This window comes from Fukomys damarensis, unplaced genomic scaffold, assembly GCF_012274545.1.
Source record: "Fukomys damarensis isolate Sample0158 unplaced genomic scaffold, DMR_v1.0_HiC HiC_scaffold_13, whole genome shotgun sequence".
NCBI classification, from domain to species: domain Eukaryota; kingdom Metazoa; phylum Chordata; class Mammalia; order Rodentia; family Bathyergidae; genus Fukomys; species Fukomys damarensis.
The window spans coordinates 27,391,505-27,411,663 of record NW_022900925.1 but is presented as its reverse complement, the minus strand read 5'-3'; the positions used below and the strand labels follow the sequence as shown (position 1 = coordinate 27,411,663).

At 56.1% G+C, this 20,159-nt stretch overlaps 1 protein-coding gene across 1 annotated transcript in view; it reads right to left on the bottom strand.

Moving 5' to 3' along the window:
• Positions 1–20,159, bottom strand: part of Tspoap1 (TSPO associated protein 1) — a 25,119-nt gene that overhangs the window by 709 nt on the left and 4,251 nt on the right. Inside the window, 27 exon segments of the mRNA XM_010620248.3 lie at positions 954–1,015; positions 1,567–1,677; positions 1,864–1,935; positions 2,021–2,124; positions 2,314–2,346; positions 2,774–2,845; positions 3,172–3,340; positions 3,998–4,149; positions 4,240–4,339; positions 4,943–5,785; positions 6,358–6,567; positions 6,891–7,124; positions 7,208–7,558; positions 7,889–8,040; positions 8,192–9,022; positions 12,208–12,317; positions 12,699–12,814; positions 14,157–14,329; positions 14,926–15,130; positions 15,787–15,807; positions 16,119–16,169; positions 17,618–17,722; positions 18,061–18,183; positions 18,320–18,409; positions 18,622–18,705; positions 18,791–18,868; positions 20,110–20,159. The exon segment at positions 20,110–20,159 is cut by the window's right edge and continues 34 nt beyond it. Coding sequence (XP_010618550.1) covers positions 986–1,015; positions 1,567–1,677; positions 1,864–1,935; positions 2,021–2,124; positions 2,314–2,346; positions 2,774–2,845; positions 3,172–3,340; positions 3,998–4,149; positions 4,240–4,339; positions 4,943–5,785; positions 6,358–6,567; positions 6,891–7,124; positions 7,208–7,558; positions 7,889–8,040; positions 8,192–9,022; positions 12,208–12,317; positions 12,699–12,814; positions 14,157–14,329; positions 14,926–15,130; positions 15,787–15,807; positions 16,119–16,169; positions 17,618–17,722; positions 18,061–18,183; positions 18,320–18,409; positions 18,622–18,705; positions 18,791–18,868; positions 20,110–20,159 — 4,670 coding nt within the window. The 3' untranslated portion in view covers positions 954–985.

Genomic DNA, 20,159 nt, shown 5'->3' with positions numbered 1-20,159 from the left:
TGGGGGCATCTAGCCCCACTTTAGCATCTTATTGAATCTCCTGCTAGCTCCATGTGCAACTCTGAGTTGCTCCCTCTGCCTGCGCCCCTCCCAGGCAGTGCTCTATGGTGGGATAAGGGCAGGAAGTTGGGTGCCACTTGTAATCCACATCTCCAGCTGGGCCTCCTGGACCTGGCACTGCCCTGTCAGCTCTTGCCAGGCTGCCCAGCCTACCCCCCACTTCTGCCCTCCTTCAAGACCCCAGGAAGAATCAATCATGGAGCCAGATTAGAGGCAAAGGACCTAGGTGCACAGCCGATCACTCCTCTGCCCCCTGCAAGAACCCAGGCGAAGCAGCAGGGCCTCCCAAATCCAAATAGTAAAGCACTGACTGCCATTGACTGCTACGGCCACTGTGGAGACCCAGAGAAGCTTGGTTTGGGTTATCCATGGATTTCAACTCTAGAAGGTCCCCCTTTCATTCCTCGTCCAGGGCAATTTGAGAGATGGCAGTAAAAGCATGTATGTGGCCTCCCTAACAGGTCATAATGCAGAGGACAAGGTTGGGGAGGCTATTATTATTGGTGACATTACAGGGTCATCTTTCCGTCACCCATAATAATCACAGTGTCATAATACCATACAGTATCATAACACCACGGATGAGTCGTAACATGGTATCACACAACAGCCTACAAGCCACACGGGTATGGAGAGACTGAGGAGCCAGCTAACATGGGACATCATATGCTAAGACATGTGGCCCCTGTGACAGCTGGCAGTGCCCAGGGTAAAGGCAGACAACAGTGGGGGGGATGATCACACTCAAATCTGGCTCAGGGCAAGAGCTTCCCCCGTTCCCTAGAAGAAAGTGGGGAAGCCAAGTCAGCAGATTTGAGACAAGGGTGCTGTCTGAGCACAGTGAAGTGGGGTAGGGTTGCATGGGACACAGGGGCCGGTCCCCCCTCACTTACATGTTGCTCTCTCTACATATATCTATCTCCATCTAGCACTGGACTCTTCTCCTCCTCGTTCTCTGAGAACAGGGAACAAAGAGAGGAGATGAGTTACCCACAGACCCATATGCTCTCCGCCCAGTCACCAGATGGCGCCCGCTTGGCACAGCCTTCAAGTTTGGAGCTCTGCACAAGGAAGCCCTGGGCTTTCTGCCTGGGGTTTGGCGCCTCACCCTTGCCCTGCATTCTGAAGCTGGAGGTTTAACTGTCCCCCCACCTGTCCCAAGGCAAGGCAGACCGTAAGAGCAAGAACCAGGAAGCTGGGCTTGCTGGCCTACTGGCCTCACCAGGCACCTAGCGACAGAGAGGCTCAGCAGGGCGGGAGTAGCTGAACCAGAGTGTGACTGCCTAGAAGTTGAATGCGGGTCCTTTTCCACAGAGCGCCCTCCCCTGCATCGGCCTGGGGTGTTGATGGTTGGGGTCTGGGATCAAGGTCACAGCCATCATCCCTGGCAGATAGGGACACATCCAGGCCCCTCCTCAGCTGTACCCCTCCACCACATTATCCAGGCCCCACCTCACCACCAGGGAAAGACGAAATGCTGAGTTGGGGGTGCAGCTCCTCACTCACCTGACTCTCTGCCTGGGGTGTCGTGGGTTCCCTGTCCGGGCTGCCTACCTCAGGCCTGGGGCCCTCCAGGAAATTGGATGGAACCAGGCCCCTCTGTCCATTCAGTTCTCCCTGGGGAGGAGATGCTGATGAGACGGAGACCAGGACAGAGGTCCGAGCCTTTCACTCTGGACTCTGAGGCCCCTGGAGAACAGCCTGGGGCCAACATCTTTGTGAGAGGAGGTGATGCCACTTGCCCATCCCCCTGTCCAGCCGGTAAACTGGGGTACAAATCACCCTTCCCGACAATGTCCTCACATAGTAGAAACCATCATCATCCATGCTCCCAAACACAGTTATGATGTCCCCTGCCCTGAAGGGCAGCTCTGCCTGTGGAGACAGAAAGAGGCGGGTGTCAGGCTCAGGGAGGCACTAGCACTACCTCCATCTCTAGGCACCATCTGAGCGTCCTCACCTCCACATCTGGATTGGGGGAGTTTTCCCGGGGGTTGTAGTCAAATGCAGCTACCATGGGGTGGGGAGCTTTTAGGGCAGCGGAGGCAATCAGCTTGGGGGGACCTGCAGAGAGGGGAGAGAAGAATCAGGACTCTCTCCAGACCACCCCTGTTCCCACTGCCTTCTGCACTGCAGGCAGGAGGACTCCCTAGTCACCACCATTTTACTAGCTGGAGTCCCTGGGGAGAGGCCGGAGAGGTCACCCCACCCACTTCTTTCCCCAGACATCGCTGCACCAGGATGGTTCCTTACCTGGGAAGGGCTGAGCAGGGCCTTCCAACTCTGCTGTGGAGGAAAGATGCCTCTGAGCCCCATCCTGCCCTTCTTGCTTCATCCCAGGCTGGGGGGGATAAGGGCAGGCAGGACGCTCACCCGCTCAGGAGGGACGTGGAAGGAGAAGGAGGCCCAGAGTCTATTGGCATAGCCTTTTGGTTCAGGGTGAACTGAGACCCAAGGAGGGCCTTAGTGCAAGGCTGCACAGAATTTACAGTCTGGTGGTTTGGGGAACAGAAATCTTGGCGAAACATCCCCCAGTCCCACTAGAATGACGCCCCCCACTGGAGGGGGTGGATATGGGTGAGAGTCTCCTCCAATTCCCCTGATTTGCTCAAAATCCTACAAGTGTCTCTCTAGAGAGCCAAGCAGTGCCACCCCAACCCCCCCACACACAGACACATCCATCACAGGCAGCTGCGAGAGATGGGGGTCTCACCTTTCTTAGAGCGACGGGGCTTGGGGGGAGGCCCAGCTGTGTGGGCTGTGGAGTACACAAAGGGGCTGTTCCCTGATCCAGGAAGGCAAGGAGGTATGAGAGAAACTGAGGCAGGACAGGGAAATAGGACAGATTCTGGAGTCTCCTAGGGGTTCCCAAGCTCGATTCTTAAAGGGCCTCATCTCACATTCTCAACAAGAGCACCTCCCAACCTCTGGGCCCCAAGTGCAAGGCTGGCATCACTGGATTCTCCCAAACAGGTTTCCCCTCAGAAACCAAGGGCATGGCCACCCTGGCCTTGGTTCCAGTGGCTCTGTGTCAATGAGGCACCCAGCCACCCCAGACATACAAATTGCTCAGGATGGGGTTGGGAAGTGTGTGAGGACAGCAGGTCATACCTGCGTCCTTAAGGACAACATCTGGAGACAAATAACCCTGCTGGAACAGCTGCTGTCTTCCTGCTGGACTGTCCACAGCCACCTCAGCCACCATGTTGCAGGGGATGTAGCCTGCCTGGCCCCCACATTCCCCCCGATAGAAGCCATCAGCATCCTTGTCCCCAAACACCTGGAAGCCAAGACCAGTTGTCTCAGGAGGCCAGTTAAGCTTGCTTCCTGCACCCCCAGACCCTGAACCCTGGCAGCACCCCACTAGGCACTGCAAGAGGGTGGCCTGTCCTCTGCAGGCTGAGAAACACAGGAGGGGAAACAGCTAGGAGGTGGGATCCCAGGGAAAGGAGACAACAGCCCTTTCTGTATCTCCATCTGCTTGCTATACAGCTCCTCACCCAGTGAACCCCCAACTGGATCCCCAAAACCTCAGAGGAACAGCAAAAAGCCTTCCATCAGTCTTTGGAGGAATGATAACAGTGGAAAGGTTAACAGCAAACTGGCAGACTGTGCCGAATGCAGTGGGCAGGTAAGGGAGGGCTGTACATTGGATCACAGACTCCACAAACAACCCTGTGAGGCAGACATCATTACCACCTCCATTTTACCAGTGAGAAAACCTAGGCCTGGAGCAGGTAGATAATCTATGCAAAGCAACACCCAGAAATGGCAGAGGCAGGATCCAAACTTGTCATTTGGCTTGAGAAGCTGTGTTCTCCTGCCCCACCCCCATCCCCACCATGATGCCTCCAGCAGAAGAGAAAATGGAGGAGGCAGAGGCAGCTGATGGCAATGACTAGACTCTGGAGTTCTGGACACAGGATGAGTCACTCACCTTCAAAATCTGGCCCTCCCGGAAAGGGAGTTCCTCTTCTCCAGCATCAGGGTTGGGCGACATGGACACAGGGTCATAGTCAAACAGAGCCACAAAAACCCTGACAGGTAAGTCCCTGTGAGCCAGTGTTTCTGGGGGGCTCCTTAGAGGGGCTGTGAAGAGGGTGGGGGACAAGGCAGTGGCTCAGTGAGGAGTTAGGAAGCAACTCCCTCAGGACAAGCCCAGCCCCACTAGGTGCTCACCCAGCTCGGAGGTGCTCGGCCTGGGCACCCTGGCCCCTCTTCTCTGGGGGCCCTTCCGCCCAGAGCTGTCCTGCCCTCTGGCCTCCCCAGTGTCCACTGCCTGCAAAGAGAAGGTGACAGATGGCAGAAGTGACTCACTATACCTCTGGTGGGCCCACATCCCCCACTCTGCCCCGCCAGCAGCAACAGCAGCAGCAGCAGCATAAGCAGCCCAGCAGGACAGGGGCACAGCATTCCCCTCCTGGGTCCTTGTGGAGACACCAGGTGCCACATGGAAGGGCAGGAGGGAAGGCCCCAGCCCAGCTTCCCCCCAGTAGGTGAGTACAGTACAGGGAACTGAGGTGGCCAGGGAGCATATGAGAGGACCGTTTCTCCTCGGTGTCTGAGCTGGTAACTCTTGGACATGGCATCACAGTCATTGTCCTGAAGACACAACTAGCTATGCAGAAGAAAGAGCCACCCTGCCCGAAGGTAGCAACTGGCGACCAATAGTGACAGAACACTGTGCATCCCAGTTTCAATCAGCAGAAGCAGCAAAGCGGTGGAATGTGGGTGGGAGAAGGCGGTGAGGGGGCCAGGAGGCCCGAGCCCACCTCTGCTGATGGAGGCTGCAGCGTGGAATGGGAGTGGCCGGTGGGCAGCAAGCAGGGCCACCAGGCAGCAGCAGGAGGGGGGCTTCCAGGGGTGGGAAGTGGGCACAGACCCGGGAGGGTTGCTCCTTGGCTCTGCCAGTTGCACTGCGGCCTCTCCGCTCTGGCTCCCCTTTCTCCCAGGCTGGGAGGTGTGGGTAAGGGCTGGGGTCTGAATTGACCTTCAGAGGCCCCCTCGGCCTTCCTGCAAGTGCCATGCCCCAGGGCTCCCCATCTGTAGGGTAGCAGGAGCTGGTGATGCTGATGCCTCCACTGCCCACGTCCTGCTCGTCCTCAGAGTCATATTCAATGCTGATTTCCAAGCACTTGGGAGAAAGGCAGCTGGCCAGGCCAGACTCTGGGGCTCGGCCACGAGGGCATCTCCGGGAAGTGCCCGGCCGCCCTTTCCCACTCGCCTCTAGTCCACCCCTGGTGCCCTCAATCACAGGGAGGCCACTCCTCCCCCGTGAGGGTGCTGGCCGAGCAGAGGCCTGGGGGCCGCCATTGCTGAGAAGCCGGCTGCACTGTTCACTGGGATCTGGAGGCCGCCTGCGGTTTGGGGGCTTCTCAGGAGAGCCACCTCTCCTCCAGCTGCTTCCACCAACTAGTCCAGGCATATCCTCCAGGTGGTCCCTGGCCCTGGAGGGCGCAGGAGACAGGGAATACGAGCCAAGTCCTGGGGACTGGCCACCCTCACAGCCCAGCCCCAACAATGCAGGTTCCAGTGGACTGGGGTCTTGGGAAGAACAGCCAGCCCCTGGCTTCTCCTGCCCCTCGTTGTCTTCCTCGTCCTCCTCTTCTTCCTCTTCAGGGATGCTAAAGAGCTTCTTGCTGCAAAACTGCTGGAGGGGCAGCTCCAGGATCTGCTCCAAGATCTCCTCATCGCTGTCAATCTCACAAAAGGGGTCAGGCTGGGGCTGGGAGTGGGGAGAAGAGAGAGGTCCGTGGGGGAGAGGGAGAGCTGTGATCTGTGCCCTCAAGTGAGGACGGGGCTTAGGGCAAGCCCACAGCCCTCCCTCAGCATGCTCCAAGATGAAAGAATCAGAGGGGCCATGGCAGGCCCAAAGTCACACACATGTCCAGGCAGAACCAGAGGAAGAACAGGCAACACACCCCAAGAACAAGTCCCAGCCCCTGTGGGGCAGGCGCATCAGCGAGCAAGCTCTCCCTGCATCCCGGGAGGCCGCCCGCCCCCACCCCAGATACTGGCAGCACAAGGCTCTCAGATGGCACCAGCTTCCCCCAGCCAGGGCACTGCATCCGGTGGGCTGGAGGGAAGGTGTGTAAGTGAACCCCCTCTCCCCTTATCTTCCCAGCAGGCCGAGGCCCATTCTGGGCCTTTTTATAGATGCTGTTTGAGCCAGGGCCTGGGCCACACATCTAGAACGTCACGGGCACTCAGTGGCAGTGATGGAGTAGCTGCTGACATATGGGATGGAGGCCCTTAGAGCCGAGGCCTGGGTCCCTCCAGCCCCTCCTCACCCGTTACCTTGGGCCCATTCTCCCTGATGCTGTTGCCAGCAACCTGCTTCTGGAAGGAGCTAGTCCTGGAACCCAGCTCCTCTTCCTCCTCCTCTTCCTCCTCGTCCTCTTCCTCCTCCTCCTCCTCCTCTTCCTGGATGTCTGACAGGTCTGAGTTGCGGCCATGATCCACAAGTGGATTTACCAGACGAACCCCAAGCTCTGCTGTGTCTTCCCTCTGCTGGTATCGAGACAAGGGAAAAAGGACAGGAAGAGCTATGAGGGACACTGACAACTGTGATGCAAGGTCAGCCCCACCAGAATAAATAAAAGGTCCTTGGCAGAGGGAGAAAGAGCCATGACCAGGATGCAGCGGGTGGAGGGTGGAAGCCACAGCTGGGAGAGAAATCCTGGGAGAAAAAGAGAACAAGAAACAGACACACAGCACAAAGGTGTCAGAGCCAACTAGAGCAGAGGACAAGCAAAGAGGAAAGCCACACCTTGGATGGCAAAGTGTAGAGAGGCAAGCCCCGATTCTGTGAGTGTGTCCCCAACCCCTACCTCAGCCCTGGCTCTCAGCCCAGGGTCGGCTCCATGGCAGGCCTCAGCTCTGGGCACTCTCTGGGTCAGTGCCCCCTGGGTAGAGCAGACCGCGGAGCCAGCCTCTCCCGCAGTCCACTCAGCCTCCTGTGTGGCCCGACAGGGAGCTGAGGGGCCGGGGTCTCCCTCACCCACGGTTGTCTCGCTGACCCTCCTCTCCCCTGACGCTCCCGACACAGTTGCCCCAGCTTCCACCTGAAACAGACAGCACTGAGGAAGGACCCAAATGCACGCCCTCTGCTGGCCTGCATCTGCTCACCCCACACCAGACAGCATACCTGGGAGCGTGGCGCTGGAGGTTCCTCCTGGCCTCCCTTTGGCCTCTCTCTGATAGGACTTGCTGGGGGACCTTCTGGGGGGCCTGAAGTTCCATGGGAAGCAGAGCGCTGGAGGGGAGAGCTGGGGTCCACAGGAGCAAGGGGTGTTCTAGCCTCTGGGCTCGGTCGGGGGGAGGGGCAGGTGACCCTGGCAGAAGTCAGGGCCAGAGCTACGGGAGCCAGGATGGAGTCTGCGGACTCGCCGTGGGGCGACATGGTGCGCACAGTCACTTCACGGCACGCCTGCAGCAGCTGCAGCTGGGACAGCTCCACCAGCACGCTGCCTGCTGTGGGTGAGGCCACCTCCATGATCTGCAGGGAGGAGGGCACACAGGAGGGGAAAGTGAGGCTGAGAGAGCCAAGACCACAGTGATGACAATGGCAGCACGATCCTGCTAGGAGAAGCCCTCTGCGTGCCTTAGCTCTTTCAGTCCTCCTGACCTCATGGCTTCAGTAGTAGAGCAGTGTTTTAACCCCTGTGGGCTACCAAAGCCTATGCTTTTAACCAATCTGCCATCTAGGGCCCAGATGCCAGGGCCTGGCTATCTCTGCCAGACCAGGGAGACAAGGGCTCAGGGTGTGGCAAGGAGGGATGGCCATCGTGCCCCCAGGGTACAAACAGATGGATTTCTCAACCCATACCTTCTGTCCATCCGCATAGATGGCGTAGCCTGTGACCCGGACACCATTGGAGGTGCCAGCAGCATCAATGGTGACTGGGAGCCAACTGATGATCAAGATGCCAGGCGAGGGCCCCAGCTCAATCTGCACATCCAGGGGGGCATCAGGTGGGCCTGGGAGAAGTCAGGAAGGAGACCCATGCCTGAGATGAGGACGCCCAATCTGCCATTTCACTGACACTGGCAGCTGAGCCGTCTCCCCTGCCACCATCACCCATCCCTGGCCTCCTGGCTGTTCTGGACAGCAGTGCCCACCCCTGCCTACCTGCAGGGAGTGTGGTGAACTGCAGGGTGGCAGACCGCTGCTCTGGCTTCTCCCAGCCTGGTTTCCAGGCTCCTTGGGGTGGGAGCTGTGCCTCTACCCGGGCCTGATAGAGGGTTCCGGGCCGTAGGTTACAGAAGGTGGTCCAGTAGGTGCTGGGGCGGGCAGATGGGCACTCTTCCCCATTGAGGTAGATGGCATGGGCCAAGTTGCTATTGCTTGGCACCCAGGTGATCTCAGCAGATGTGGCTGTCAACCGATGGACTCGCAGCTGGCTCGGTACTACCCCAGCCTGAGCACCCACGACCAAGCAACAACGCAGAGGGTCGGAGCTGCCCTTGCTGGTCAGGGCCTGGACAGAAACATGGAAGGGCCCAGCCCACAAGTCCAAGTTCTCAAGCACAGCCTTGGGGGGCGCCCCAGGCCCCAGGGTCTGACGCAGCTCCCCGTTCACGCAGATGTGGAAGCCACAGAGTTCTACTCGCTCAGGGGGCAGCTCCCAGGCCAGCACCACACTATGGGCCAGCTGCTTGAGGACCACCAGACGGCGAGGGTAAGGCACCATGGGGGGCTCGCCCAGGCCCTCAGGAGCAGGGCTCAGGCTGAGCTCGTCCCCTGCATCCTCCTCCTCTGGTCTGGGCTGGCTACGTCCCCCGCTGCTCTGGCCTCCGTTACTGCTGCCACCCCCACCTCCGCTCAGGAAACTGAGTTCAGGGCCTGAGCTGCGGGACAAGTCGGCCAGTTCCAGAGGGAGGGAGGTCAAGAGGTCATCATCAGATACACGCTCCACAAAATTGGAAGGGACCAGGCCCCTCTGGCCATCCATGAGCTCCCCTGGCAGAGGGAGAACAGGAAAAGGCATGGAAGGGAAAAACAGACAGAGAATAGGTAAAGAAAAACCCATCCGATAAATGTACTTTTGTAATGGCTACTGAGTGATCTTAATTAAGCATTTAATTCAAATCAACATTTACCCATCAGTGCTTTTAAAAGACAAGAGCAGTCAAGCTCTGGATTAGAGTATTATTGTTGGGTTTTGTAGGCGTTCTGAGTTATATAGGACAGTGCTTCTTAAATGTTAATGCCCATGTGAGTCACTTGCAGATTTGTTAAAATGGAGATTCTGATTCATTTAGGTCTGGGTGGAGCTGAGTATCTGCATTTCTAACAAGGCACCAAAGACGCTGGTACTGAAAAAACGTAGGACAGTGCCCATGTTCTAAGAAGATGCACACTGAAGTATTTCTGACATGTCACGGTGTCTATGGCTTGCTTTAAAATCATTTTTTAACCTACATATGTATGATAAAGTAAATACAGCAAAGTGTGAAAAATTGTAAAACCTCGGTGGTGAGTATATAGGTGCTCTTTTGATTTTTCTATATATTTGGAAACTTTCTCACTAAAAAGATGAAATATGTGAACAGGCGAAGAGGCGAAACAAGGGCTGAGGGTGTCAGTTAGCGGTAGAGCACATGCTCAGCATTTGCAAGGCCCTGGGTTCAATCCCCAGCACACGCACACACACACACACACACACACACACACACACACACACACACGATAAGAAAACACACTTCACTGATTGGAAAGCTCCTGTGGATTTTACATGGGCCTGAGGAGCGGGTAGGGACCTGCAGTGCCCCTCACCGTCCCTTTGTGAAAAACAGACATCCACGAAGGAAGAAAAACATAAACACCTCCTTCGAGCATGGGAAGAAATCTTTAGAGAAAACAGAAGGAAGTGCCAGAAAAAAAAGTCACTTGTGGGTTCTAGAAGACATTAAAGGTCTGCAGCAGCCCGTGCCTCAGAACACAGCTGGCAGGCAGACAGGCAGTCCAGGCAGCAACCAACGGCAAGTTTATTATCCACGTCAGTTCTGAAGACTTGACATGGGTTTTTCAGAACAGTTGTTGTTTGTTTGAGGGCCACCAGGGGAGAAGGAAGCCAAGCACACACATGTCATGTTGTGGCCAATTTAAGGAAGGAAAAAACTCAGGGAGCAAACAGTTTCTGGGAAGAAGGGGAAGCAGAAGCCAGGGCCCAGAGCAGAGGGGTGGGGTCAGCAGAACTGAGCCTCAGAGACCCTGGAAGTCTACTCAGCAGTAATTTGTGGCCCCCATCCTCTCCCTCTGCTTATATTGGAAGGAAAGTGAGAGAACTTGAAGAAACAGTAAGGATCTTCACTAAGTTCAATAATACATTCAGCACTGTAGTGCATTGAATGGTGGCCACCCAAACATGTGCCCAAATCCTAATCCCTGGAATCTGTGAAAGTGACCCTATTTGGAAAAAACCTCTCTACAAATGTAATTTAAGTTAAAGATCTGGAGATGAGATCATTCTAGAGTACCAAGGTGGGTCCTAAATCTAAAGACAAATGTTCTTACAAAATGAAGACACACAGAAGACGGACACTCAGAGAAGAGGCGGCAACATGACTGCTGATGTGGAAACTGGAGTGATGTGGCCACAAGCATGCAACATGTGGCGTCCCCAGAAGCTAAAACAGGCGAGGAATGGAATTTCCCCTAGAGGAGTGCAGCCCTACCAACACCTTGATTTCTGACTTCCGCCTCCTGAAAAAGCCAATGAACCAATAACTGCCTGCTGTTTGAAGCCACCCAGTTGGTGGTAATTTATAAGGCAAGCCTGGGCAATTAATATAAACACTAGAACTAGAAGTGTGGCATTAAAGTCAGAGCCCTGCACAAATCTGCAGCCTGCAAGGCCAGAGCTGGAGCCTGGGCCAGTCAGGCTGGAGCCACTAAGCTCATGCCACTCTGAACAGCACAGCTGGAGCCAGATGGGTGAAGCAGGGTCTTAATAAAGCTGGACAAAGAAAAGAGCACCCTGCACCCAGTTGTCTACATTCTTTTATTTATTTATTTTTGTTTATTTGTTTGTTTTGAGACAGGGTCTTACTATGTAGTTGAGACTGACCTGCAACACACCATGTAGTCCAGGCTGATCTCAAACTCGAAGCAATCCTCCTGCCTCAGCCTCTTGATTGCTGGGATTATAGGCGTGTGCCACCATGTCCAGCTACACTCTTTTAAATCTACCTCCATCCCTCATTCCCCCAAATTGCCTAGTTCAAATTCTAATAATTTGGAGTGAGTTAATCTTTGTGCATAGGCTGGCCTCCTCCAAAAAGTGGTGTTGTTTGTTTTCATTAAAAAAAAAAAATTCAGTCTCCTAGAATCAACTTAATCCTGCTCTTCAGAATTGACCCCTACAGGGAGTTTAGCCATTTGAACCACAAAACTGGGTACCATCATTCCCAGCAGCTACTCAAATAAAGGCCAGAGAGCCCAGGGAATGGAGTTGATCAGGATCCAAAGCTTTCAGTGTTCTGCATTCAGATGTAATCCCTTTCCTAAACCTCCACACACGCCCTTCCCATAATTTATTCCACTCTGTCTGCCCCCACTACTGATGGATGCAGACTGGTGCCTGGTCCAAGACCACCCCGGAGGAGGCCCCCATGCCATTCTTGCTACAGACCCCATCATGAGGCCCAGTCAATGGGAATCTGCCTCAGATGCCTAAAGAACCTTCTGGCTGCCTCCTGCCCCAGACTCTGAACTGGAGAACTGCCCTGAAGCTCATACCCAGCCTGGGCCCTGACACCTGCTAACCACTTGCTAACACCTTCTCCTGGGATCTGGATGCCCTACACGTGCTTGCAGCCTAACATCAAATCTACATACGATGCAGGCCTGACTTCAAGTGTGACTAGTGTTAAACACCACCATGCTCTGTTTACCAGCACAAAAATGAATCGAGTCCAAATTCTCCTGTGACTGTGGTATGTGCTGGCCTGTCCTGATTGAAACCAGAGCTCTTTTGTCCTCTTTCCCCACTGGCTGCCAGGCCTCTGAATGCCTCTTAATTGAGTCTGGAAAGTTATGGTGGGCTCAGCGTGCTGGGGGATGGGAATAGATGGATGGAGATCCATAGGAACAGAAGCATAAAAACTGGAGAATAGACAGAGTGATCCCTACTATTATCCTACCTTCAAAAAAGCCATCCTCGTCCATGTTGCCATAGACATAGATGTATTCGCCAGCTGTTAGTGGAAGCTCTGCCTCTGGATTCTCATTGGGGCCCTCGAAGGGGTTATAGCTGTTGGGGGAGCACAGAAGAGAAGGAGGACAGCAACCTACATTGCATTTATATACGAGTCTTCTCTCACCCTGCACAAGCCCTTATGGAGATCTGGTTTCCACCTTTAGCTAAGTAGAGCATTAACTGTGCCCAGGTTGGCTCAACTGGATTATTGAGACTATGTCCACCTGGGCTTCCTGTACCACCCCACCATTTCCAGAGATCTCCATCTTCACCCAGCCCCATCCTCCCATACACTCCAAATCTGGGAGTGGAGAAGCAAGAGTGAAGGGTCCACTGGGCTGGGAATTCAGGTCAGTGGCACCCTGCCTCACTTGCAAGTTCAAGGTCCTGAGTTCAATCCCTGGTGCCCCCCCCAAAAAAGCGTGAAAGGCCCACCTATAGCGTGCGAGGTAGACTTGGACCCTGGGTCCTCCCAGGTTGCCCTCCGTCGCTGTTGGGAGCAGGGAGACGCTGTCTACCTCCAGCTCCTCCACCTCACTGGCTGTGTCCACCTGGGGGTAGACAGAAAGGTCTGGCTCCTCTCCAGGGCCCAGGCCAACCACATAGCAGACAGGTTTGCAGGCTAAGCCAGAGAAGAGCTACTGCTCTGAGGGGAGTGAGCACAGATGCATCCACCCTGGCAAGGCCAGCACCACCAGGCCCTGACGTTTCTAAGCAGCACCTGAGCCAGCAGGTCCAGGAAGCATCCAGCTGCCCAGGCAGAGGCAGTAGGTACAACCTGGACCTGTCCCAAGGTTCTAGCCTCTACTCCAGTAGCCCAGTAAATAAGACCAAAAGGGGCCAGGCCACGCTGATGTGGGAAGTAGACTGGAGATTGAACCCAGGGCCTTTGTACTGAGCTACATCAATTTTTTTTGGGGGGGACAAGGTCTCTCTAAGTCACTAAGTTACCCAGGCTGAGCTTGAACTTGCCATCCTCTTGCTTCAGCCTCCCAGAGTACTGGGATTACAGGCCTACACCACCACTCCCACCTTCAGCAAAACATCTTGGCAGTAAAGAGGTGGAAGTAAGGAAGCAGAAGGGGCTGAAGAAGCCCCTGCCTCTAGCATGGTGACAATGCTTCTGTGGCTCAGCCCTGCGACCCAGAACTTCCTGGGGAAGAGAAGCGGGAGGACAGACTGGGCAAGCAGCGGGGGTGCACTACCACCTCCAACACCAGCACCACCATTGTGTCCCACGAGGGGGCAGCAGAGGCCGGGTGCTGGATTCTACCACTTTCTAAAACTTCCTGACTAGCCCCGCTGCACTTTCTGGGGTTTGGGAGTAGAAAGAGGAGAAAGTGATCTGAAGAGCTGTGAGTGATGCCCAAGAACTTAGTGATGGTAACAGTTGCCATGCGTTAAGCACTTCCTGGATACCCCGTGGAGAGAGAAGCACTTCCCTAATACCTTGGTTCAGGTAACCTTTGCAACCACCTTAGAAGGCAGGTTTCATTATCCCCAATATTCAGATAAGTAGACCAGAACCCAGAAAGGGTGACTCAACGAAGACAAAGCTGGTATTTGAATACCAGAAAACTGCTCTTTCTCACACAACCAACCGCTTCTCTACGGATGCTCTTATGAACAGTCTCATTAGGCGGATCCTGGCACCAAAGTGACTCCAGAATCCAGCCCAGGACCTTAGGGCCTCCCTGAACCCTTGAGGGGTGGGGCTGGCAGGGGGCCCTGGAGAGTAGTGACAGGCTCCACCCACGCTCACCACCCAGGGAGGCACCCGCAGGGTATCTACCTCCCAACTTGGAACCTGGGGGCTCTGAAAGAGATAGAGGCCAACCCCTCCTACCTCCCCCAAGCCACTGCCAGACTCCAGGCCCTGTCCCCAGCACTGACCTCTGGTGTAGGGCATGATTTAGGGCTGTTGTGGATGGACTCGGAGCGTGAGGAGTTAGAGAGAGACTCTGCCTTCTTGGCTGGCCTTCGAGGGACCCCGGTAAGGGTGGCAGGGGCAGGCTCCGAAGACTTGGGGGAGCAGTGTCCTGGGGACCCCGGTGGGAGGTCAAGGTCTAAAGAGAAGATAGCATGTGGGCTTGGGATCTGTAGCCTGAGGAGGGATCAGGGAGATAGGGTGGAGCCTCCTGGATATGGGAGTTAGGCCCTCCATAGCTGGATTTTCTTACAATAAGGGAAATACCTGGGGGAAACTTACTCAGTGGAAGTGAAGGTGATTTGCAAATATTATCTCACACGGCCCTCAAAGCTCAGAAAACTGTGGCCCGAACAGGTTATGCAACAGGCTTAATATTGCATAGGCTGTAAAGTGAATGGAGCTGGGACCACCAGATCTGACTGAGCCCCCAACCCCTGACTCTTCCCAAGGCCAGATAGCCTGCTACTGGCTCCCAGTGCCTAACTCTCAGCTATGACCATAGAGGTTTAGTTATAGGAAGAGAGACAATGGCCTGAGGTGCCTGGGCCGGTCTTCAGGATGCTCACTCCTGGGGGCTTCCCTTTGTCCCGTCAGAGCCTGACTCCTTCCAGAGATGGCTTGGACTTGCTCTATGACTTCGAATGAGTTGCTAACCTTTTCTGATCCTGAATTCTGCTGTTCAAAAGTCCCAGACCTGGGGGCTCCAGGCCAATGTCACTGGGTCCACCTTACCTTTGGGACCAGCCCCCCGGCAGGGCTGAGGGGTAGAGCAGCAACAAGGGGCTGGGAGGTGGTCCCCGAGGGCACTGCAACCCAGGGTAGAAGTGAGCAGGTCCAAGGGGCCTGGGTGCAGACGGAAGGCCTGGAGCTCCTGAGCCAGGAGACTGAAGCGCTCGGTTTGGCTGCGGCACTGTTCCTCCAGCTCTCGGACTCGGGCCTGGGCCAAGACCACCATGAGCCACCATGCCTGTGCCCTCTCCACACATCCACGCACTGAACTTCAGGCCACCTCCAGCCAGTGCCCAGGCTGGGGCCTGCAAAGCACTCTCCGACCCTTACCCTGGACAGTGGCACTCCTGCTTCCAGATATTTTCTAGGCCAAAGAGGATCCTCCCCACTCCACCACCACCAGTCTCATCTCAGGAGTTTGCTCAGTCTCATCCCTTGTCACCCTCCCACACTCCGTGACCCAAATTCCTGCCCTAGAGGTGGGCAGAGACTTCGTAGGATGCTGGGGACGTGTTCGTGATAGGAAACCGCCAGCTCTCAGGACCTTTGCTCAGGTATCAGGAGAGTCCCCAGATCAGGGGCCCTTCCTTGGCCAATGACACCAGGAGCATGAGTCAGCTGTGACACACTTGCTTATGGCCTGAGAGGCCACAGGAGGGAAGGCCCCAGGTCTGCCAGGCACAGCAGGGGCTCTGGGGTGAGGGTACAGTTCACATGCCCTTGTAGGAAACCCCACCATCTAGAGATTCTCAGACCTGCCACCAAAGACACCCCCTCTGTTAGACACAGGCATTATGACCCTTGGGAAGGGATGGGGGGGTGAGAGGGGATCCCCAGGAAAGCAGACAGGTAAAGAGCCAGTACCTGCATGGAATCCAAGGTAGACTATAGCAGGGAAGGAAAGCACAGAGAAGTTAGAACCTCAGCCCTGCAGGTCATTAACCCAGAGAGGGAGGAGGTGTGCAGCTCCTGATCAGGAACTTTCCAGGGTAAAAGCAGCCTTAGATGGTAGCAATGGGAGACGGGCTGCCCTCAGGCTTAGGATCCCCTGCCCCACTGTGCCCCGGAGGGAGAAATAGGCCAAGAATGGCAAGGACTCCCCCAGGCCCTGCAGTGTTTAGGGGCCCTGCTACAGCCTCAGCCTACGCCCCGCACACACACCGTCTGATGAGCTCTGCCTCCTCCGGGGACCCTACCTCCAGCAGCTGCACAGCCCCTTCATGTTCCCTCTTGGCTTCTGCCTGGGCCTAAAAGGGGAGAGAGGCAAAGTGCTGGAGAAGAAGCTTGAGGAGTGGGAGAGGTGGAGGCAGGTACAGGAGAAGGAAGGAAGGGGAAACAGAGAGGGCTGGGGAGAAAAGGAAAGGGTCTTGGAAGGGGAAGCTGAGGTTTCTCCCTCCCACACTCCTTCCCCGAACCGTGCCTTAGACTAGAGGCAGAGAGGTCAAGAAACATCCTCCCTCCCAGCTTCTCTCTGCATCTCTGCTGCTCCCTTTCGACCTCTCTGCCCACCCTTCTGCACACCAGGGTGCCCCTGGACACAGTGCTGGGCTGAAGGCTTCTCCTGGTCACACTACCTCAGGCACTGATGACTCCAAGTATCTCCGGGACCAGCTTCCCCAGACTCACGCACTCAGCACACACGGACACCCGCCGCCCCCGCCAAGTGTCTGGAGCACATAACTCAGGTTTGCCCAAACAGAGCTCACGGGAACTCGGGCTCCCTGCCTCTCAAAGCTGCTGGCCTTCACCCTCCACCTCCTGGGGTGAGTGAAAAGCCTCATCCCACAATAGGATTCACAGCAAGAGAGCGATGAGTCGGGACGCAGGTGCAATCCCAAGTAAGATTTTGGTTTGGTTTGGGGGCTGTCTGTTTGAGACAGGATCTCGATATTCAGCCTTGAACAGAGATCCCGTCTCCTGGGATCACAGTTCTGTGTCACCATGCCAGCTCTGAGTCTTGTCTATCTGCAAATTATATTGCAAACCTGTCTATTTGTTTCCATCTCCGTCTTCACCTGCAACCTCCTCCAATCACCCTCATTTCCCTCCTGGACCACAGCCACAGCTGCTAATCTGCTGATCACCTGCTCCAGGCCCCTGGTGCTGTCCATCTTGCTAGGTGATGAATCAGATCACATCACTCCCTGCTTAATCTTTCAGCAGCTTCTAACCACTCATGGAGCAAAACATCAAAACTTTTCCCACACTTTGAAGGTCCAACTCCTGCCTCTCTGTCCCCTTGCTATATTCTAGCCACATTGGCCTTGGACCCTCCCACTAGCTCCTCCCTGCCCCAGGCCATTGGCACATCTATTCTGCCAGTCTGGTCTACTCTTCCCTGGCTCTGCTCACTTCTTCTCACTCCCAAGGTATTAGTTCAGTTGTCACTTCCTCGGGAAGTTCTTCACAGATAACATCTCAAAGCCACTCTCCACCCATTCCCATCCTGTCACCTCTTATTGTGTCACCCTGTTCATTTCCCCACTGTGTTTATTATCACATGTGTGGGTCTGCTTATCTCATTTATGGGTCTGTTTATTTGCTGATGGGTCAAGGACCTGGCCTTTGTTCACCAGTCACCCCAGTACCTAGCACGGGATCTGCTACCCAGAAGGTACTCATTAAATGCTCCCTGGCTGAGAGGTCGATGACGCTGAGTTCCCAAAGTGACCAGCTCCCCTCACTCCTGCCCCACCTGCTGCAGCCTCCGGACCTCCTCCTGCTTCTCCTGGAGGCTGAGCCGAGCCTGTTCATGTTCCACTTCCAGCTGCTGCCGCCGCTGGGCCACCTCCCGCATGTGCTGAAACACAAGGCTTGGGGTCAAGGCCAGAGCCCCCACGCCTCCATCCCCGCAGATCTAAGATGATCTGCTCCAGGTGTCTTCTATTAAAAAGGAAACCGAAGGCCAGGGATTTAGCTCAGTGACAATGGTGCCTGCCTCACTAAGGTTGTGAATTCGATCCCCGGTACCAAAATAAATAAATAAATAAATAAATAATAAAAAGGAAACTGAGTCAGGAAAATGCAAAAAGGGTTGGCAGCCCCTGGACTGGGCTGCAGACAGAGGGCCTATTCTGCTACCCACCCTCCTCCCTATGCGAGGTCCCAGTGTCCTCCCCACCTACCCAAGGCCCTCACCTTCAGCACCTGCTCCAGGCTCTCCAGCTTGCTCTGCAGGCCCTGGCTCTTTCGAAGGGCCGAGTCCCTCTCCTGCGTCACCCCCAGGAGCTGGCCCCTCAGCTCCACGTTCTCCCACACCACCTAGCAAGGGGACATGGCAGAGAGCTGGGCATGCGACCTATCCCTCATGGGAGGGACGGCACCCTTCCAACTCCACCCAGCGCTGTATATACCCCTGCTCAGGACCAGAGCCTCGAAGTCCAGGGCAGAGTGATACCTGCTCCTTCTCGGTGGCTCTGCCAGTGAGCCGAGAGTTTTCTTCCACCAGGCGGGCATTCTCATTCTGGGCTTCTCTCAGCTGCAGTTCCTGAGGGGGCAGCGGAGCTCTGGGGAGGGGTGCAGCACCCACCTTTCTCCTCTCCACACACAGAGCACACTGCCCTCCCAGGCAAGGCTTTCCTCCCCTGCATCCGCCAGGAAGGGACAGCAGGGCAGACCGGGTGTGTTCCTGAGGGCAAGAGGGATGGGAACTGAGCAGAGAAAGGTAGGAGTGGACCCCTGAGCAGCCTGAGAGCTCACCAGCTCCTCACATCGCCTCTGCTTTTTCCGGGCTTCCTGCTCCAGGGTCTCGCATTTCTTCCGCTTCTTGCTGAGCTCGGACTCCTGTAGCATCAGACCCAAGGCTCCTCATGAGGGAAGGAAGGTGTGCTCACAGCAGGTCACCTCCAGCCCTTGACCTGGGACTTACCAGCTGCTGCACCCTCTGCTGTTTCTCAGGCTCCCCTAGGACCACGGGTGAGCTGTCCACATCCTCTTGGGGCGTGGCCTGGAAATGCCCAGGGGCAGGGAATGGCACCTGAGAACAGCCCCCCGCCAGCCTACCCTAGCCCAGCCTGCCCTCCAGGGTTCCCAGCTCATGGCATGCTGGGCAATAAACTCTCTGCCCTGGAAGAGGAGAGGGACACTGTCAGCCTGCCCTCTCCTAACATGTCCAGCTGAGGTGGAGGTACAGGGGCTGCACTCTATGTCCTGCAGCCATTATAGCTTTGAGATCCTGGGACCCACGTGCACCCTGGGAGATGGGCCCTTTATCCAGGCCAAAGCATTCCCTTTTTAGCATTCAGCAGTGCCCTGCTCCACACTCGATAACTGTCCTGGGTGTCCTTCAGCGGCTGGCAGAGAAGTAGGAGGCCGCTCGGGCCCCCAAGGATGTGGTGTTCCCAGAGGTAGGGGTTCTGGATCATCCAAATCTGGACACGGCCTAGAGTAGGGCCAGTCTGGCCAGGCCCACCTCCCGGTTGCCCTCAAACCCACCCTACTGCACTTTCAATGTATCTGCAAACTTTTGAGGAGGACTGGTCTCGAAGGGAGGGACATCTCCCTTCATGGATCGACCAGAGGGGCAACACCTGAGCAAGGAGTGTCCCTTACCCCGAGGGCTTTTGTCACTATCACTGTTGGGACTTTCCTCCCACTTCTCTGCCCAGGAGGAGGAGGAGGACGACCTAGATGCTGCCCACCTAAGAGTCAGACTATTATTAGGTTCTTGGGGTCTGGAGTGGGTCCCTGGTCCTTCAGACAGGGACTACCTAAGCCCCATGCTCAGTGAAGGTCGCCAGTACCTGGAGCAGAGTCCGACTCACCGCATCCCCGGGGGTCCCGGGCCACGCCTGGCAGGCTGGCAGGCCCAGGAAAGGGCGTCCCAGCTCTCCAGCGGCGGAGCGGAGGACAAGGCGGCGCGGGCTGGGCCCCGGGCGGCTGCCAGGGCAACCAGGGATTTGCAGCCGGGCCATACCACTGGCAGCGCGGCGGGGGCGCCAGTCTGGCCTCTCGGGGCGCAGCCCGCGAAGGCGGAACCCGAGGACCTCAGTGGGGTTTGGTGCAGGTGCCAGCGTCAAGGCCCGGAGAGGTCGGCTGCCCCTGGTCAGGAAGGCTCCCCAGCCCCTGGGAGCTCCCCAGCACGCACGCCACCGCAGAATCGGTTCTGATCACCGCTTCGGGGGTCCCGAGGCCACCCCCACTCCTCGTAGGCGTGTGCACACGCACCTGCCCTTAAGCCACGCTCACCTCTCCCGGGGCCCCCGGGGCCGGCGCCCCTGCTGTGGCTGGGACAGCGG